The 19498-nt window shown below is 36.3% G+C and overlaps 4 protein-coding genes across 5 annotated transcripts; 1 reads left to right on the top strand and 3 right to left on the bottom strand.

Annotated features, from left to right (window-relative positions):
* Positions 1-429: 429 nt before the first annotated feature.
* Positions 430-2621, bottom strand: LOC104223331 (large ribosomal subunit protein P1-like). Its single transcript, XM_009774753.2, has 4 exons — positions 2498-2621; positions 2076-2157; positions 1233-1448; positions 430-654 (listed from the first exon to the last, which is right to left on the bottom strand). The coding sequence occupies exons 2-4, from the start codon at positions 2142-2144 to the stop codon at positions 601-603; spliced, it is 339 nt and encodes a 112-aa protein (XP_009773055.1). The 5' UTR covers positions 2145-2157; positions 2498-2621; the 3' UTR covers positions 430-600.
* Positions 2622-3536: 915 nt separating this feature from the next.
* LOC104223332 (GTP-binding protein BRASSINAZOLE INSENSITIVE PALE GREEN 2, chloroplastic) lies at positions 3537-8587 on the bottom strand. Its single transcript, XM_009774754.2, has 3 exons — positions 7246-8587; positions 6380-6547; positions 3537-4365 (listed from the first exon to the last, which is right to left on the bottom strand). Exons 1-3 carry the CDS (start codon positions 8461-8463, stop codon positions 3985-3987), a joined length of 1767 nt encoding a protein of 588 aa, XP_009773056.1. The 5' UTR covers positions 8464-8587; the 3' UTR covers positions 3537-3984.
* On the top strand, positions 4506-5075 carry LOC138882200 (uncharacterized). The gene is made up of 2 exons (XM_070162639.1): positions 4506-4720; positions 4859-5075. Exons 1-2 carry the CDS (start codon positions 4506-4508, stop codon positions 5073-5075), a joined length of 432 nt encoding a protein of 143 aa, XP_070018740.1.
* A 1788-nt stretch (positions 8588-10375) lies between the features above and the next one.
* On the bottom strand, positions 10376-18355 carry LOC104223333 (putative E3 ubiquitin-protein ligase SINAT1). Of its 2 annotated transcripts, none has more exons than XM_009774755.2 (4): positions 17762-18355; positions 15057-15359; positions 13020-13403; positions 10376-11176 (listed from the first exon to the last, which is right to left on the bottom strand). In XM_009774755.2, the coding sequence occupies exons 2-4, from the start codon at positions 15273-15275 to the stop codon at positions 10853-10855; spliced, it is 927 nt and encodes a 308-aa protein (XP_009773057.1). In that variant the 5' UTR covers positions 15276-15359; positions 17762-18355; the 3' UTR covers positions 10376-10852. The 2 variants fall into 2 exon arrangements, with proteins under 2 accessions (XP_009773057.1, XP_009773058.1); XM_009774756.2 differs by having other exon boundaries at positions 17795-17932.
* Positions 18356-19498: the final 1143 nt, after the last annotated feature.

The raw sequence follows: 19498 nt of genomic DNA, 5'->3' as shown, positions 1-19498 counted from the left end.
CATAGGGATAAAAAACACTACAATCCTGGGATAACTAATCCCAGGGTTAGTTATACCACTATTTTATCAAAACCAAACATGGGATAAACTCATCGGGCACATACAGTAAATAGTGTTGTTAAAATGTTGAGCGGCAGAAGATAGTAACAGAAAACTTTAGCTTCTGGTGTAGATATCACAAGTCTAATCACGGCAAGTGATATCAAGTAACTATCTCCCATGAGTTCCAGATAAACTAGTCATGAATGAACTCATTCCCAACCACATATCCTACCATCCAGCTATACAATACAGGACCACACAAATAGGGGGATTGAAGTTTGGGAAAAGGGTAGGAATGGTTTTCTCCTCGCCAGTACTTACTATAAGAATACAGTAATACAAATGCACATGGAAACTTCAAAATGTCACAGCAATAAAGGGACATAATTGGAGACAGCAATAAGTAACAATTACTGACATAACAGATGTTCATAAATCGTAACCTCAAGATTACATTTAACTGTGACAAACAGATCAAAAATCTCCTTAACAAGGGTGCTATTACCAAGTTTCATCAATTCTCTAAAAAAGAACCAAATATCATACTGAAAGGAGCTCCTAATCAAACAGACTGAATCCCATGTCGTCATCACTTTCTTCCTTGGGCTCTTCCTGTTCCACATTTCAACAAAATCAAACAAAAAGGTTAGAGAAAGGCCATGAAAATAATCTACTCTTACTTTTAGAAAAGAAAGAATAAAACTTATACAAGTTTAACTTCATGGTTGAGAGAATCCAACCAACCATTAATTATTCTTTTACTTAGATAATTTCTACTGTCGTAATTCATGATTAAGAAAATGTTACCATTTTTCTAAAACTATTATTCATTAGTCAGACAGAAGCATGTTAGAATTCCCAATTAAGGAGATTATACCAATTCCACATGCAACAATACCAAATCACCCTTTTCATAATAAGTTCAATATCCAACCATAACATAAGATGATATTCATCATTAAAAGTATCCCAATAACTTTTCTAAATCAATTATTTCACAACCTCTCTGCCAAAACGTATAATTCTTTTCATTGTTTTATGTTTTTCATATTGTTTCCATCAACCAGTGTAGATAACAACCAAACATATGTTTGAAAGAAGATTGCAGGATCTACTCAATCACTTTTTCAACAAAATCAGTTTTTCTTCATTTTTATTGTCGCAGAAGTAACTACAAAACATTCCATTACCTTCTTTTCCTCCGCAGCAGGGGCAGCAGCTGCAGCACCGGCACCGGCACCACCAGTGGGAGCAGCAACAGCAACTGCAGCACCACCGCCACCAGCACCAACATTCATGATGAGATCCCCAAGGTTTCTCTTCTCAGCAAGCTTAGCAAACAGCAGAGGCCAGTAAGGCTCGACTGTCACATTAGCTGCTTTCACTAAAGCAGAAATTTTCTCTGCCTATTACCACATAAACACAACAAAAATACAATCAATACAACAACAAAACCCAAATATTAGAAAATGTTACACATCAAACAAAATACCATTTTTTAAGACAAAATACACATCAAAACCCTGGGATTAGAAATCCTACTCACGCAAAGCACAATCAAAATACATCGAGATAATAGAACTAGAAAAATATCACATATTAATGTGTATGTTACAAGGGAAAATGACTTCCAAGAAAATGTTTTCCATGACAGAGTCATTTTGCGATGTTCGGTAAACAGAAGTATTTTCCATAGAAACATTTCCCATCGAACAGAAGAAAATAACTTCCCTCACTTATGGGAAGAAGTCATTTTCTATACAACCATCTAAACTTTCAACTTCATATTACTTGCTTCAGCTAATACTCAGGCATTATTATTAATCTTTAGCAGTCAAAATTTCATAAACAAGCTATCCAATTAGCTAATATTATTATTAACCTTTGGTACATATTTCCTCAAAAATATTTTCCACTCACTAACCAAACAACAACATTTTTCATTAAAAAAGATTTTGCCATACCAAACGCACTTAAACACACAATCATGGTACAATAAATACAACATCGATAACCGTACAAGAGACTCTTACAGTGATTGGAATGTCCTCATCGTTGAGGATCAAACAAGCGTAAGTGCAAGCTATTTCTCCGATCGACATTTTATTAACGATACTGTAATTTCAAAGAATACGAGTCAGAAAGTGATGAAAATGCTCAATCGTTTTGAAAACATCAGAAATAAATGAAAATGCTAAAGAAATGGTGAAAATATATGGAAATGTTTAATCGCACTCAGAAAAAATGGCGAAAATATATGAATATGCTTATTAACTATGAAAATGGAAAAAATAAATGAACATGCTAATACACGGTGAAAATTACAAGTAAATGTTTAATCGTAATCAGAAATGAAGAAATAAATTGATGAAAAAGCTCAGAAAATGGTAAAAACTATATGAATATGCTTAATTGCATTCAAAATTGGAGAAGATTGATGAAAATATTCTCATACCTTCGAGAAGACGGCGAAGGAGTTTACGGAGGTTCGGGAGCGATTGCAAGTCTTCTCTACTAGGGTTAGGGTTTGGAAAATGGTGGTGGTTATAAGGGGATAGACTTATGAGTGAGAAGAAGTTATGGACCCAATTTTGTTAATGAAGCCCAATAAAGATCAAATCCCATGCCATGAAGAGAATAATACTGGAATTTTACACAAATAGCCGGCTAGATTCACTATTTACTTTTTCTAGCCGGTATACATAAATAATAAGAAAAATGATACTTTATAATCTTTCTCAAAATAATAGTCAAAAAATATATAGTATTTGTATATATATACATTATGTATGTTATATACAAAAATTATATAAATTTTATACACTTTGTCGGCTACCCAATGTACATAGCGTCTGGCGCGGGCTAAAAGTGAAAAAAATCTTAAATTATATACTGATTATACATAGTTATGCATATATAATATATGAATTACACATATATTATATATTCGCCGGCTATTTTTAGTTTAAGCGATTATGTGAACGGCTATTTGGGTCAATTCTTCAAAAATCCTCTACCTCAATGGCTAGAAAATGGCAAAAATGAGATGCAATAAGGGGTAGTCTTTAACTTTTGACCTTTGGGGCAAGTCATCTACCAATCGGCAAAACTTTAAGTTTGGCTAAGCTTGTTAAACTTGAAGTTTTATCCATTGGACAAATGACTCGTCCAAAAGGTCAAAAGTTTAAGATCAGCTCCTTTTTAAAATGCATTTCAAAATTGGTCAAGTTCACCCGCTTGATACCATAAGAGAGTCAAGTTTCATATTAAAACTGTAGTCAAGTTTCATATTAAAACTGTAGCATATTCAACTCTCCCAAACTTAAGTTGATCAAGTTTCAGAAAGAAAAATTTTAAGTTATCAAGTTGGAGTGTGACTTGTTGTTCAACTCATTTTGATCCAAGCAAAACTATGTCCCAATTCCAAATTAATTAAGATCGACTATATGAAACTTTTATGTTAATAGGTATAAATAACACTTGAAATGTTCTTGTTTTGTAGTTACACAATCTTTGAACAAAATGGTTGCAATAATGCCTATTTATACAACTCATTATCAGCCAGAGAGAGCCTCCATGCAAACAACTTCTAACCTGGAGAGCTAAACATGACATCTATAGCAGTACAAAATTGATCATATGGTAGAGCAGAAATCATATAGTATATGGTTTGTGCTACATGCATATATCAGTTACCATTGAACTTCATTTACGTAACAGAGACATTTTGGCATCAAAGAACACCCGGTTTGTAGGCTGCAACCACCGTCAGAAAACGGGTTCCCAATGCAATTGTCAACCCTGAATGCCTCTGGTTAATGCATTTCTCTGGTTTTGATGCTCTATTTCTTCTTTGAGAGGTAACACGGGTGATTCTTCCCACATTCGATCTGCCTTCAAGCGATGGGACAAGATTCCGCCAGATAGTAAATGCTTCCAGTATTAGCAAGTAGTTGATACAACATCGACAGTTGATGGTTCTGCAATTTTTTCTGCAGTAGAGTCGTTTAATTTCCTCTTCTTCTCACTATGGCGCTGCTTATTTGAAGAACGGTCAGCTTTGGAAACAATTTCTGAAACAGTAAAGCCAGCAACTTCAAAATTATATGATTTGTTTGGAAGTAATGCATTACGAACTATGACATCAACGCCATCATATGTCCAGACACCTATTTTAGCCTCTCCCTTAAGTCCAATGGCAAACCAACCAAGACCTGAAGCAGCAACATCAACAGAACTTGAATCCCATGAGTTCCCGCTCACATGAAATTCCCTCTTCAACCATTTCCCTAGCTCCTCAAGTCGCCCCTCTCCAATCGGCGGCTGACAAAACAGAAGAGACAATGGAATGTTTAATCATATCATATCAATCAGCCAAAAGGTCAAAGCACGAAAGTAAGTACATGAGGTTGCTGCATGTACTGAAGAGTTTTGAATTTTACAAATAGGAGGTGCCATGGTGTATGTTATTTGCTAATGACATAGTTCTGATTGACGAGACGTGGGGTGATGTTAATGAGAGGCTGGAGGTTTGGAGGCAGACCCTAGAGTCTAAGGGTTTCAAGTTGAGCAGGACCAAGACAGAATACTTGGAGTGCAAGTTCAACAACGTTACCAAGGAAGCGGACATGGAGGTGAAGCTTGATACACAAGTCATCCCCAAGAGAGGTAGTTTCAAGTACCTTGAATCTATAATACAAGGTTATGGGGAGATTGATGAAGATGTCACGCACAGTATCAGAGCTGGATGGATGACGTGGAGGCTCGCTTCCGATGTCTTGTGTGATAAAAATGTGCCACTGAGACTAAAAGGTAGGTTCTACAAGGTTGTAGTTAGACCGACTATGTTGTATGGCGCAGAGTGTTGGCCTGTCAAGAACATTCATGTCCAGAAGATAAAAGTAGTTGAGATGAGGATGTTAAGGTGGATGTGTGGGCATACCAGGTTCGATAAGATTAGGAATGAAGTTATTCGGGATACGGTGGGAGTGGCTTCCGTGGAGGAAAAGATGCGGGAGGCGAGGTTGAGATGATTCGGGCATGTTAAGAGGAGAAGTATAGAAGCCCTAGTCAGAAGATGCGAGAGGTTAGCCTCAGTGGGTATCAAGAGGGCTAGAGGTAGGCCTAAAAAGTCTTGGGGCGAGGTTATTAGGGGGGACATGGCGCAGCTGGAGCTGACTGAGGACATGGCCCTAGATAGGAGGGTGTGGAAGTCGAGGATTAGGGTAGAAGGCTAGTAGGTAGTCGAACGTATCTCTTTGTCTTTCCCAGTTCGCTAGCATTAGTGTTAGTATGATATCCTTTTATTCATAGATTGCTATTACTACCAAGAGTTTAACTGCTTTCTTGGCTTCGGTATTTTTTTATCTTGCTGTTATTCCTTCTTGTTGCCATTACTTTTGTCATCCGTTCTTCAGCCGAGGGTCTATCGGAAACCGTCTTTCTTTCCTTCTAGGGTAAGGGTAAGGCTGCGTACATCTTACCCTCCCCAAACCCCACTTGTATTGTTGTTGTTGTCGTTGTTGTTATATTGAAGCATGTGAAGAACCAGACAACTAAATGAAGGATTCAGCAGATAAATCTGGAGAAACCATGATAGTTCAACTCTGATTCCATATACTTTGACACCTCGAAAAGATTTAACACACAGAGCGGAAATGATGTAGAAACAGAGATGCATGTGGAATTTTAAAATTTTGCTAATGTTGATTATTGTTCATTTAATTACTGGTCAAGAAATGTTATCCCTGATTTTCTTGCCTCACAGTCTCACACAGTTCCAAATATAGCATCAGTGTGAAGAAGCGCAGAAAGTTGACCTAAGTTCTAAAAATGTTGACACCCTGAATTCCTGACCAGGGTACGTTTCGGTACCTAAGATTTCTATTACAAAGAGCATAGCTTTAATGCCATCACCCAAGAGCCCCACACAGTTCCAAACGTAGCGTCAGACTGTTGCACTTTTACTTCAAATTCAAGAGCCCAATTCCATAACCCCCCCCCCCAAATACTGCTATTGGGTTGCCCAGACCTTCAGCAAAACTTTCAAGTTCTTTCACCCTATCACTCAAAATCGGGGACAGAATCCAGGTTGCTTCAAGCTTTAGGTGATACCGCACACTCTCAAAATCAGAGACACAACAAATTTACCATCTGCTGTACAATAGTATTTTTTCTACTTAACTAAATTTACAATATTAGTATCAAACTGCTTGCAAACAAAACAAAAAATAAAAATTGCAATACCGAAAGCTTCAGCCAAAATAATAATGTTAGAAATTAAGATTTGAAATTAGAAAGAGACAGGAGGAAATTCAATTCCTAAAGCAAATAATACCTGCAGCTGACGCCCAAAATGTTCTTCCAGCATTGTGCTGACATTCTCTGTCCTCCCCATATGAAGTGGAATCAGCGGAGATGCCCAAACTGTAACATACACAGAATCAACAGATAATTCTTCCACATCCAACCGCATGAGCCCGCCTATATGAACTGAATGTCCTCCCTGTCCACAGAAAGTAATGAAATCATTAGATTTCAAAGTGGATGGCGCAAGCTAAACTAGAGAAAGCAGGTCTTCAAGTAAAGTTCTGACTATAAGCATAGGCAGACACATCTGATGGAGGTAGGTAAAAAGAAATGATAAATGTCACATATCCACGTGCATTTCAAAGGTTAATAATCTAATCTCAGTTAATATCTTTCCTGAGCATACCTGCCATTAGATTCTTTTTTCAATGCAGTGAAGCTTCAGACAGAGCATTTCCGTTGAACAAATTCTTTTACAAAAGGGAAAAGAGAAACAAACATTTTTGTTAAGTAAGTTTAGAAGAAACAATCATAAGGCAATCATAAATATTCGACTGAAACATATTACAAGTACTGAAATGCATTATGCAGGAGAGAAATTGAGCCACTATACCTGCTCAAAAATGAGAAAGAAATAGGAGTAACGAATTTTAGCAAATGTTGATTCCTTTTTAACTACGCAAGGAAAACTAAAGGAGCTTTAAGTGATAAAGATCCAAGTTCCTCTTCCAATACTTGTATGATAGAAGTCTCAGGAAGAAGGATCCACACAAAGTCAACAAATTGCAGAGGAGATATTTGCAATTAGACACTCAAATTGAAGATGAAGTGCAATAGAAAGCTTTTGCAGAAAAATAACACATTTTTTATGGAGCAAGGAAAAGAATTATGAACCTTGATCCTATATGTCCTTGGCCTCAACTCTTTACTTATATGAACTAGCTTCTGCTCATCCCTCGTCAACCTCGTCGAAATCTGATGAGGATGTAAAAGCCCCGGGGTATCGAACAACTTGGCATTCCCTGGAAGTACCCCTTCCACTCTCAAAATCCCCAATGTAGTCCCTGGCACCGGAGCCTCCGTTAAATGAGTTACCTTCCCACCAAAACACTTTCCTATTGCATTAATCAATGTACTTTTCCCAGCATTTTGTGCCCCTACTGCCCAAATATGCCCTCTTGGCCCAGCCAATCCCACTACGTCATCGACCAAATTCTTCACTCCCCAATCCCTCACTGCACTAACCATATGCACACTCGTCAACTTAACCGCCCCGCCCTCTCTCGCCCTTGTTCTAACCCAATGTTCAAGCCTAGTAGGTGACAATGAGCTAGGTAAAAGATCAATCTTTGTAACTACCAACACCATTCTAGGTACATTCCCTGATTTTCCCTCCTTCCACGCCCGGGAATTCTCTTCAATTGTCCTAGAAACTAACTGAGCTACTTTCCTAGGAAATGATCCATCAAAATCTGATGCATCAACTACCATTAAAACAACAGCCCTCGCCCCCGTACTCCACATTAACCTCCTCCCAACAGTATGATCAAAATCGAAATCAGGCAACAAATTCTCTACACTAGGGTCCTTAACTTTCCCATAATGCCTTAAACTATGACACCTAGCACAAACTACTGGCTTTTCAATTTTCTCAGATGGGGTTTCAAGATTCTCTTGATTTTCACATTCTACAACCTCATTAAGCAAACCCCTTTTGAGAGAAACTGATATTTCTGGCTCATCAACAATTGGATTCTTGTTAATGCGTTCTCTATAATTTGGGCTTTTAATTGAAGGTTTAATGAAATACCCTGGTTGTTTTGGGTCAGAATCTTGCATAGTGACACCACAACCACGGCAAATGACATTAGAAGTAACTTCCTCAAAATTCCCATCTCTAGAAAGTGGTAAAGATTGGATTTTTGAGGGTGTAGAGAAGTTTCTGAACAAGAAATGAGGGAATAGGGTTTTAGCAGGGTTTTGGGTATAAAGAGTTTTTTCAAGAATTGGAGGTATTGAGTTGGGTATAGGAGCTGTGTGTGTAGGTGGTGAGAGAGAAAGTGGTAGAAGGAGTTTCTTCAGCTTTGATGGAGAAAGTGATCGGATTAGCATTGTACTATGATTTTGTTCTTTCTGTTAATCTAAGGTTGTCGTGAGAGTTGTAGAGGTATTTCTCTACCTTTTGAGTTTTGAGGTTGGAATTTGTATCTTTGTGCTGTCTGCACTGGCTAGGGTTGAAAATCATTTTATTTTCCTTACATTCTGAGACTATTGGCCTCTCTATTTTTAATTTAGTGGAATATGTTTAGATGATTAAAAAGGGATAAAAACTAAATTTAAACCTCTTCTTTTCGGAATATGAGCTTGACTTGATTCAAGCTTACAGCTTGTTTGGATGGTTGTCACGTGTCGTTTCATAATATATCGCAGTGTAATGTAGTATATTGTATTGTATTGTTTGATAAATACAATATTTGGATAAACTGCATCATTTGCCGTCATTTTATGATATTACGCACAAACAATATGAGGATTGTAATATGACTAAGAAAAAATAGGTTACGAAGCGAAATTATTATATAAAAAGGTAGAATAAATGATAAAATATAATTATTTAATAATAAGAAAGGGCAAGGAGAGAGAGAAAAATCAAGATAACGATGTCACCACATCAAATTCGTCGTTACATAAAGTGGCACTTTTCGTCGTTACGTAACGACGAATTTAACGATACGATACAATAAAATTTATGTAACAATCAAAACAAATATTGTATTTAAAGTAACAATACGATACAATATAACATGTAACAACCATCCAAACACACTGTTAACCTCCTATTTATTAGTGTCTCTCAAAAATTAGAAGTTGAATTAGATAATGTCTATTTGCTTAACATATACTCCATCACAGTGTCTAGTAGTATCTCTTGATAGCAAAGTACAAATTTTAGTATCTACATCTATTATATACAAGAGGAGATTTTTTTTTCGTAAAGATATCTACATCTCCAAGTATACAACAACAACAACAATAACAAATTCAGTAGTTTCCCACAAGTGCAATCTGGGAAGGTAAGATGTACACAGTATTAGCCCTACCCCTGGAAGGGCTACATCTCTAAGTATACTTACCTAAATAGTGATATTATAATATCCTTAGTAGTGATTAAGAAAAAGAGATTTCCTATAGTTTGATAGTAGAATGGTATTTCTTCCTCCTTGTTTTTCTTTCTTTTGTTATTAGTTAGAAGTTGCAACAAGCATGGTTGAGAAGGGAAGATAGATAGATAGAATTTTCTTGGAAGCATATGTATTTGTGAAAAACATTTCTAAATTTTCAGATGTAATAGTCACTGTCATATCTGCCAAAAAGAAAGTCATGGGTCACTTATGCGCAGTGAGACAAGAAAAGGCCTTTGGCAAAATATTACTTCTTACACCCAATGAACTAGAACTAGTGATTTGCATGCTTATTAGTAGTTACTACTATATAATGTTGGAACAAAATTACTACATTGACTGATGGACAAGCAACTCCGCCCGTGTGAGCTTAGTCACAATGCTGGTCTCAAGCCCGGATAAAAAAGGAAGATTGCAGTATGCTCGGGCGAGCTTAATCACAATGCTGGTCTCAAGCCCGGATAAAAAAGGAAGATTGCAGTGTGCTGACAACCAGCGCAAAACTTACCCATTAATGATAAATCCTCATAATATAGAGATAGATGATATGAGTTGAGCGGAAAGAAAGTGAGGATTCATACAGTCGACCTCAACTTGTTTGAAACTTGGGCATAAAGAAAGTGAGGATTCATACAACAGATCCCAACTTGTTTGAAACTTGAGCATAATTGTTGTACTAATGGATAAGCATATGTACCATATGATTTTGCCCACCAAGGCTACTGAAGGTCATTATAGGTTTTCCCATATGACCATTTGTCTACACATTGTTCACTGAGTTGGTTCAAAATTTAAAGGACTATAAGATTAAAGACAAATAAAAAAACTCAAGAGGCAATAGATAAGAGACTAACTACTACATAGATTATCATATGGCTGGTCAAAAAAGCCTAAATGCCTCACAACTTTAGATACAAGGCCAGCAATAACCATAACATGGGTCCATAGTTGAGCTACACTAGACTCGTTACAAATCGATTGATCGATCCAAAAACCAGGAACTGTATAGAACCATCTGCAGATTTTCTAGTAACCATTTACAAGAAATGCAAAAAATAAGCCACCAACCAATCAGGAATGTCTAACTATACTTTCAGGGGTTCCTGCAGCGGGGTTCCTGCAGCAAAAGGAGTATATCTAGTCGGATTATTTTGCACCAAACGGCCTTCTAAGAGGCCACTCTTTAAATTCAGTCTCTGTTATCCCAATGAACTAAATTTCGCCTTTTTGCCAACAAATTTAGCCCACTGAACTAACAGGGGCACAATTTAAATAGTGGTCTCAACAATGGCCATTTGCGCAAAATGCCCCTATCTAGTTTATAATGGTTCTCTCCAAATGCGGCCAGCTATCTTTAGCTTCAGCTCCTTCCTGTCACCACCAGAGAAGAAGAGTGCCATGCTCCTTTGAATAATCAGGCCATCTAAACTGTCTCGAACAGTTTTATGACTATCACGGATGCTCCTCGGTACTCCTTGCCATGTTAATTTTCTGCTAAATCCACCTACTTCAAGACTATAACTAAATCTTTTTGCATCATCATCGTCACCCATAAAACGAAGGAATGCCATGTACACTGGTGCCAATCCAAGGTTGAAAGCCTCAAAGTGCAGGCAAAACTGGTGACCAAAACAGTTGAAAACCTATTCCAGAGAATAGCAAAAGAACTATTACCAACATGACCTTTTCAAGCAGCACAGAAGGAAAAAATCAACAGAAAAGGAACTCCTTCCTCAGCACCAAATGCTAGTCGGAAGATTAATTAATAAGCAAAGAACAAAACAACTTCATGCTTTTTGTCTGCTTTCACTTTCAACCACAAAAGATAAAGCTGAACATAACTACAGGAGCAAATACGAGCCTCCTAGCAGTAACTACAATGCAAACATGACGATGAATGATGAACCTGAAAGTTTTATTTTATTTTAAATGGTAACATGGTGACTCGAACCCACAACTGTAAGGTGGAGGTGGAGAGGGATTTTCATTAGAGCTACCTTTCTTGTCAATGATGAACCTAAAGTTTAAGACGTAACAAAATATTTTTCCTTCTTTCTTTGGAAAAGGTTAATAATAGCAGATTTTCCTCAAGTATCTAATAGGAGGCCAAGATCTTACAACTTTTAAGAAAGTAAAGTAACAGAAACAGCCATCAGTTTCTCTATTTCATAGACAACAGCTTCAGAATTTCACTCTTCAACTGACTTATTGCTAGAGAGCAATATGAATTAGCTGTTTGTAGAACAACTTGAATTTGTTGTTTCTCTCATTAGTCCAGATCTTCCTGGAAGGTTTACAGTGATTTCTAAAAAATTCTTTCACTGATGACTTAAAAGGTCTAATGTTATTATTGTTATTACTATTATTTATATATATACACACCTTATTGTTCACTTTCACTTTTATCAACTAATAAAATCATCATTACCAAAAATAAAATGAAAGTGAAAGGAGGAATAGCAGCTCAACTTTCACCTTGTTGGTGAGGAGGATTCAATTCCCCACCTTGTAATCCCCTCCTCGATTTACCTTTCAACAAAATATAAGGTGGGGAATTACAAGGTGGGGAATTGAATCCTCCTCACCAACAAGGTGAAAGTTGAGCTGCTATTCCTCCTTTCACTTTCATTTTATTTTTGGTAATGATGATTTTATTAGTTGAGTTTAAAGAATGAAGTGAAGACTCATATCGCCGACCCCAACTTTGGTTGACGCTGAGGCATAGTTGTTGTTGATGATGATTTAGAAGGGTATGCGAATGTTATTGGGATTTCGCCATCTTCCAAGAAAGGTTGTTTAACTTTAGGTTGTTGACAAAAAGAGCAAAAACAGACTGGAAGTTTTCCTTATGCAGGAAAGCTGCATAATTATACTGCTATATTTCGAGCTTCCCGCTTAAACACATAATGACACATACAAACCATGGATTATATGTTGATTTGGAGATTGAAACCCTCAAACAACTCCCACTTGCATTATACCTAAAATGTTCAATGACCTATCATTCCACAAGACTGAGGACATATGGAAAGACTGAAGCCGCCAAATATAAATTGGTTGTCTACTTGAGGGATGACACCGCTCACACATTCAATGGAAAGAGCGACCAAACCAACACTCTCAACTCTCATGATAGACATTCTTTTTTCAGATAGGTATCATTAAGGCAATTTTAACCTGCAATTTTCAGATCTGGAAGTAAAATATCTTTTCACTAAGTTTGATCTCTGTTTAGACCTTCAATCTATATTATATTGTTTTTTTTATAAAGGAAATTGTTTGCATGCATGACGATTCGCAATTGTATCAAGGTAAACAAAAAAAACATATAAACATTATAGTATAGAACACCCGCAATATGTGCAATGAATGATAAATAATACCCTCGCTGCCCAACCCCTACATTCCCTTAGCTCCCTAAACGAAGGTAGAGAGCGATAGAGAGAGAGAGCGATAGAGAGAGAGAGAGAGAGAGAGAGAGCTCACTGTCAACATCCATGTAGCATTCTCAACTTCTTGAGGATTAGATTTGACATAACGATGATTGAAGGTACACCCATCATGCATGTCAACCTTGTGATCATCTTTTAGGTGTGTAACGAGGTACTGAATATCACCAGTAACAGCGCATTCAGATCCTGCATACGGGCAATTGTATGGTCGAAATCTGCAGTTCTGCTCATGTAGAAGCCTAGTCTGATAGGTGAATATGTCTTGACAGCCAAAAATTTGGTATCGGCATGGCAATTCCAGCGATTCAGCAATTTTCTCCAGCGCTAGACATCTTATGTTTCCAAGCTCATGGCGGCAAATTGGGCATACATGTACTTTTTTCTTGCATTTGTGGCATAACGTGTGGCCGTTTGGACACTTACAAGAAAAAGGTCGACAAGCTTAGTAAACTCCTAAGAAATCCTTCTAATGTCTTGAAGAATAAGATCACAAGCTTAACAAAAAGAAGGAAAACGAAAAAAGAAACATAAAATCAGTCGGCCAACTTCCTTTTTTTTTGGAAGGCATTAATGATCCCTTTGTTTTTAAAGGCATTGGTCATTCAACTACTTTTTCTTTCCATTGAGCCACAAAAAACACTCTGTACGCCAAAAGTTGAGTGTCTAACATTCCAATTTGGTTCATCCAAACTATCAGTGACTACCTTACAAAGGGAAGTATTTATTACATAAAAGCTACACAGGAAAACCGCGTACTGTTCTATCCCAAAAAGTTCAAATTTTTCTAATAATGTTGAATTATATGCTTTACCAACGTTATTGTGGTAATTCTTTTAAATAGACCATATAACTAAGAGGTGCATAAGGTATGTAGAGTTTATAGTCCATAAATACATTTATCTTGTTGGAAACTAGGTGCCCTCTTATTGTTAACTAGCAACAACAATCATCAAATTTTCATTGTTATATTCTCTATTACAGCTTGTAGAGTTTACTGTCCATAACATGAGATGTTTATCCTTTAGGGAACCAGGAGCTCTTTTATTGTTAACAAGCGATGAGAATCATAAACTTTACTATCATTTCTTCTCGTACACCTTATTTGAAGGAACGAAGAAACACTCGAACTCCAAGGAAGAAAGATGAGAAGCCTCTTTAAGCCATGCCCAAATGACTTGAAAGCTACTAAACTTGACCTCTTTCCTCAAATGAAAACTTTTTCCCCCTCCAGCAATTCAAACAAATATAAACGACCACCACTTTACATCGTTGGAAACTTATTAACATCTTGCTAACTTACTAATTTCTTTTATATCACATCATTAATTCAGAACACCATTTTGTCAAACTCTTTATATAATCTATTCTAACATACCACACAGGTCAAACTAGGACCTGTATATGGAGGGAATATATTTAAATCGGCCAACGCTTGCTATGAAGGAAAGATCATTATTCACGCGTTGTGTTTATCATACTCTAAGAGTCAGACATTTCTTTAAAAATATGGTTCATTTCATAACGTATATGGTACACTTAACCCCCCCCCCCAACAAACCCACCCCCACCTACAACTAGATATCTGGAGCATGAATAACATAACATGGGGCCCATCATTGGGTAAACCAAAATTTGGGATGGGCAAAACTTATTTCTAGTAAGTTGAGGTACTCTAGGAAATTGCGGACCTTTTTACGAAGAATGGGGAGAGCGCTATTTCATCTCTGCTGAACAGACAAATAGACGTTTTCTCCCTATAATAGCTCGAATTGATTATATAATGCTGCAACTCTATCAAGATGCGACACTTTAAGTTAAAGACTCATTAGTAAAAATAATTGACTACTTATGAAGAAATTGCACCATTCTTTTTCAAACTTTTCAAGTCATCTTAAAGAATTTCTATGTACTTGTAATTTTACAAACTTCATCACATGTATACATCTGCATCCCTGTCAAGTTCAACTGCAAGTACCAAAAATCTCCTCCACCTCGTACCACTATGTCAAGAGATCGCAAACCATACTCATTACAAATCTGTTATTCCAATGTAAGTTACATTAGAACCTACCTGGTGAATGGGCGGGTACATTGGATTCATACAAACAGGGCATTCAAGTAGCTCATGAACAGCGCTATTAGATCCCGCTCCCTGCTTCCCACCAATAATAGCTGAAGATTTTCTAAAAGGGGAGCTTTTGAATTCAGAGCTTTCTGGTGCAATACCATAATCAGCATATCCACTTCGGGAATCGCCAATATCCTGGTAATTGCTGCCTCCGGGAGCCATGATATCTGTATTAACTGCCAAACGTTGATAACAATATATATCCTCCTCAAATCTGATCTTCTAGCTCTCTTGACGGTCCTGGTCCTGTCACCAAAGAGAGTGTAAACATAAATTGGAAAAAAGGATAAAGAAATCAACCTATCAAACAAAATAGGAAAAAGATCTAGATAAAATGAAAACCTTTACTAGTTAGCGGAGCCTAGTTAAGGCTAGTTAATGCAGGTAATCTACACCAAACATTTACATGGAAATTTATCAGCCAAGTCTTCGATGGCAAACCAGCGTGCAATTTTTAAAAATATGCATTTCGCAAGCAAAATTAACAAGAGAAGGGGAAAAGGGAAAGGAAAAATTATGTACAGCATAAGAGAAATTTAGTGAAACTAGTTAGTATGCCTATCACAAATAATGAGATAACTAGTATGAAGTTTTTGATAGTCAACATTCAAGATTAGCTAGTTGCGCACCAAGTGTAGAACAGAAAATCTATTTAATATATTGTCCTTCAATAACTAGGTCTTATGACAAAAATTTTGCTAAGATAAAAATTATATCATTTGTAATTGTTTTGAACAAGCACTTATTTAACCAATAAAAAAAAATGAACAAACACATCTAATGCCCGAAAGCAATTGCAATTGGTAATTTGGCAACTGCATGAACTAAAATTCAGATATAAATAATAGTACTACAAAGTCCTTGTAGTTCAGATAGAGCGAAGCTATGTTACTCTCCGGGCAAATCATCCAGAAAAGTGTAGTTCACAACTAATGGCTGGGAACGAGCGTTTGTATTGGAAACCAAGTTGTTACATAACTAGTTCAAGTTTTGAAATTCCTTTATAGGCATCATTTAGACAAAGTCCATTGAGGTCAAATTTGAAAGATGGATGTAAATAGATACTGGAAAAAGGCTACCACTCTACTGCAGAACAAAGTGACATTTTATCCAGAATGATTTCTCATCTGCAGCTGAGTTCCGCGGTATGTTGAACAACCTATCCAAGAAAAACTCTACTTTTTTGGATAAGTCCAAGAAAACTACTCTCTAAAATTTGTCCATTTGCGTATCCAAAGAGCCAAAGAAAAAATCCTCGACTAAGATTTTCAAGTATGTTATGCCGTCTAAAATGGAAAAGATCATAACTTAAAAAGATTTTTTATAAGTTTCTAAATATCTAAACTTATTTCAAAGTTTTTATAAGTAATAATACCTTATAAGTATTTGGCATTGTAAATGTATCTAACTTGTACCTAAAGTTTCTTACTAAGAGCTATTATATTAACTGTTCCTCAAAGTTTCTTTGGGAAAGAATCATGTGTACTTCATTACTTAGAAGTGCCTTCATCGTTACTCTTTAGAAATTTTCCTCTGCTTCTCTCTTCTTTAGGAAAGTGAGAGTGATATGCTCAAAAGTTGTTTCAATGCTAAGTACAAGGCTTTAGTGATTTTTCTTTACATTAAAGAGACAAATGAGAACTTCTTGCTCATAGTGGTTGAGGGAGTCCTCTCCACGCCACTAGGTCAAGAGTTCAAGGCTGGTACGAGAAGAAGATAAACAGACAAGGGAGAACTAAGTAGGTTATCCTAAAAGTCTCAGCAAAGTATCACCTCAAAACGAAGAAAGATAGACAGCATAGCAAATAAGGGATCTACTTATTTCCAACATCAAACTGAAAAAGGAAAAATCTTTGGAAAGAATTTGCTTACACAAGAAGCAAATGAATTGTCTACAACAACAAGAATTACTATGCCTCTCTCTCCTTACTCGGAAGTCATAACTTTTTTATTGGACAGAAATGAGAACAACTACAAATCCATTATAATCGCACAAGTGGGGTCTGGGAGGGTAGCATGTACCCCTATCTTGAAGGCAGAGAGGTTGTTTTGATAGACACTTGATGGACAACAATGAGAAGAAAAAGAAAAAAACCGAGAATTCAAACCAATTCTATGACACAAAGGTCCAAACTTTATGAGCTCATAACAACTCCCAGAAACAAGAAAGCATTAAAAGAAAAGGGGGGGGGGGGGAGATGAAGAAATTCAGCATACAACAAAGTTTGCTGATCAACAAAAAATTTAGGAGCCAAGATCAGAACAAACATTCAAAGATCCAAACTTTATTATTAGTTTAGAAGGAAAAAAACTCAATCCTTCTCCCCAACATTCTTAATTTATCTTCCAAGACAACAAAAATAACCTAGCAAAAGCAATTCAAAAATTAAATCTGTCAATTTCCTCAAAAGCACAAAAAGACCTAAAATGCTACCACATATGCTTCTTCACATTTATCTTCCCATTTTAACCTTGAATTCCTTAAACTCAAACAAAAGAAAAACACTAAATCTTCAACTTTCCAGCACCCCACAAACATAAGATTTCAAACCACAAAGATTATCAGCACCCCACAAACATAAGCTTCAATCCAAGAAAAACTACCACAACAAAAAACAAAATCCAAGAGGAAAGAGAGCAAAACTAACCAAGAAAAGCTAAACCAAGATGAGATTTTGTACCAAAAAGTCTGATTAATTCATCCCATTCTTCAAAAAACAACCAATAACTGGGTCTTCCTGTTAAGACTCATCAAAAAAAAAAAGAACAAGACAAACCAAGAAGAGAAATTTAAGGGTCTGAATAAAGGGTGTATGAGTGAGTGGTTGAAATGAAGCAAAAATCCTTAAAAGCTTTCTCCTTGATTTACGTGTCCTAAGTCTCCTCTAAAGCAAAGCTTCTTTCCTTTTTTTGTCTAACAGTAAATCTGAGTAATCAAAACAAAATCTTGTAACAAGAGTCAAAGATTTGAAAAAAATGTCACAATCGAATTCACATAATAATGGAACTATAATTGACACCACGTTACATATGACTAGCTCGTAAAATAAGTCGAGATATGCTAAACTAAGTAGAACATTAAAATTATAAGAAAATAGCTGATATCACCTTATAATATACAATTTTTTTTATGGCACACACATGTGTGTGTACAAATAGACAAAAAATGAAGAGGGCTTAGGTGTTTTTGAAAGGGTCTGGTAAATTTAGTACAACACAGCAATTTTTGTGGAAAATTGTCTAAACAGATAACCATTAATGGTGGACTTTGAAGTTTGAAGTTGTGGGGTTGGCTTTTTCTGCAAAGGGGAGTGGTGGGGTCAGTTCTTTTTTATTGATTTTCTCGTAAGGATAGAAAAAAGAAAAAGGTGGCATTTCGCGTACGCAACGTTTGAAATTTTTTATTACTACTATGATTATATTAAACGATTCAAGATTTTGAAGGGTCTTATATTATTTTTCTATAGACTCGTTCGGCACAAGGGATAAGAAATAATTAATCTCTAAGATTAAATTTAAGAAGAATTTATTCCATGTTTGGTTGTTAGAAAATCACAGTATAATTAATCTCGAGACTAGTTATCCCAGAATTGTAATATTTTTTATTCCTATAGAAAGGTGGAATAACTAATCTCGAAATAATTAATTTTAGGATAATTAATTCTGGGATAACTTCTTTCCAACCAAACGACCCCTTAATGTGTTATTCGTGTCAGCTTTGTTACTTTTACTAACATAAGAATTGAAGATGTTTCTATTTATCGGATTCTTATTACTTTTCGTCAGCATAGACGGAATCAATATTTCAACTTTATAGGTTCTGAATTTTGGGACAACGACTTCAAGTATTAATGACTGAGTTATAAATTTAATATTAACACATATTTCATGATGTTTTCTTTTTGCAGGTTGCGACAATGATCAAAACACCAAATACATTGTTTGAGCAAAAGTTATTGGGTTCGGCCGAATCCGTAGAGCGTCATATGCCTCCGCCCATGTTCGTCAGCGTAAGTATTAATTAACGTTATCGGATCGTAATTTCGTATAAAAGCTATCGTCCTCCATCAGCGTAAATACAAAATTATTTTGTTCATCAAGACTTAGAGTCTTAGACAAATAAAAAAATCATCTAATTTTTTAGATTATGGTTGTATAGATCGAAATTTGGACGACCACGACCGTTACCAAGTGTAGCAAAGAGAGAGGTCCTTACGATGTCTCGTCCTTAGATCGTTATGAAGGGTGACAAGTAACAGTGGCTAGAGAATGCACGACGTCTGTGGTCGTGTTAACATAATAGGAAACAATGGGAATATGTCTTTCGAATATTCCTTGTGTTGTACCTTTTTTAGGGTAAAAAGGGGGATTGTCCCCTATAAAGG

The sequence above is a fragment of the Nicotiana sylvestris genome, chromosome 11 (genome assembly GCF_000393655.2).
Source record: "Nicotiana sylvestris chromosome 11, ASM39365v2, whole genome shotgun sequence".
In the NCBI taxonomy this organism is placed as follows: domain Eukaryota; kingdom Viridiplantae; phylum Streptophyta; class Magnoliopsida; order Solanales; family Solanaceae; genus Nicotiana; species Nicotiana sylvestris.
The sequence above is the reverse complement of the archived record's forward strand: the minus strand, read 5'-3'. Positions and strand labels throughout refer to the sequence as shown.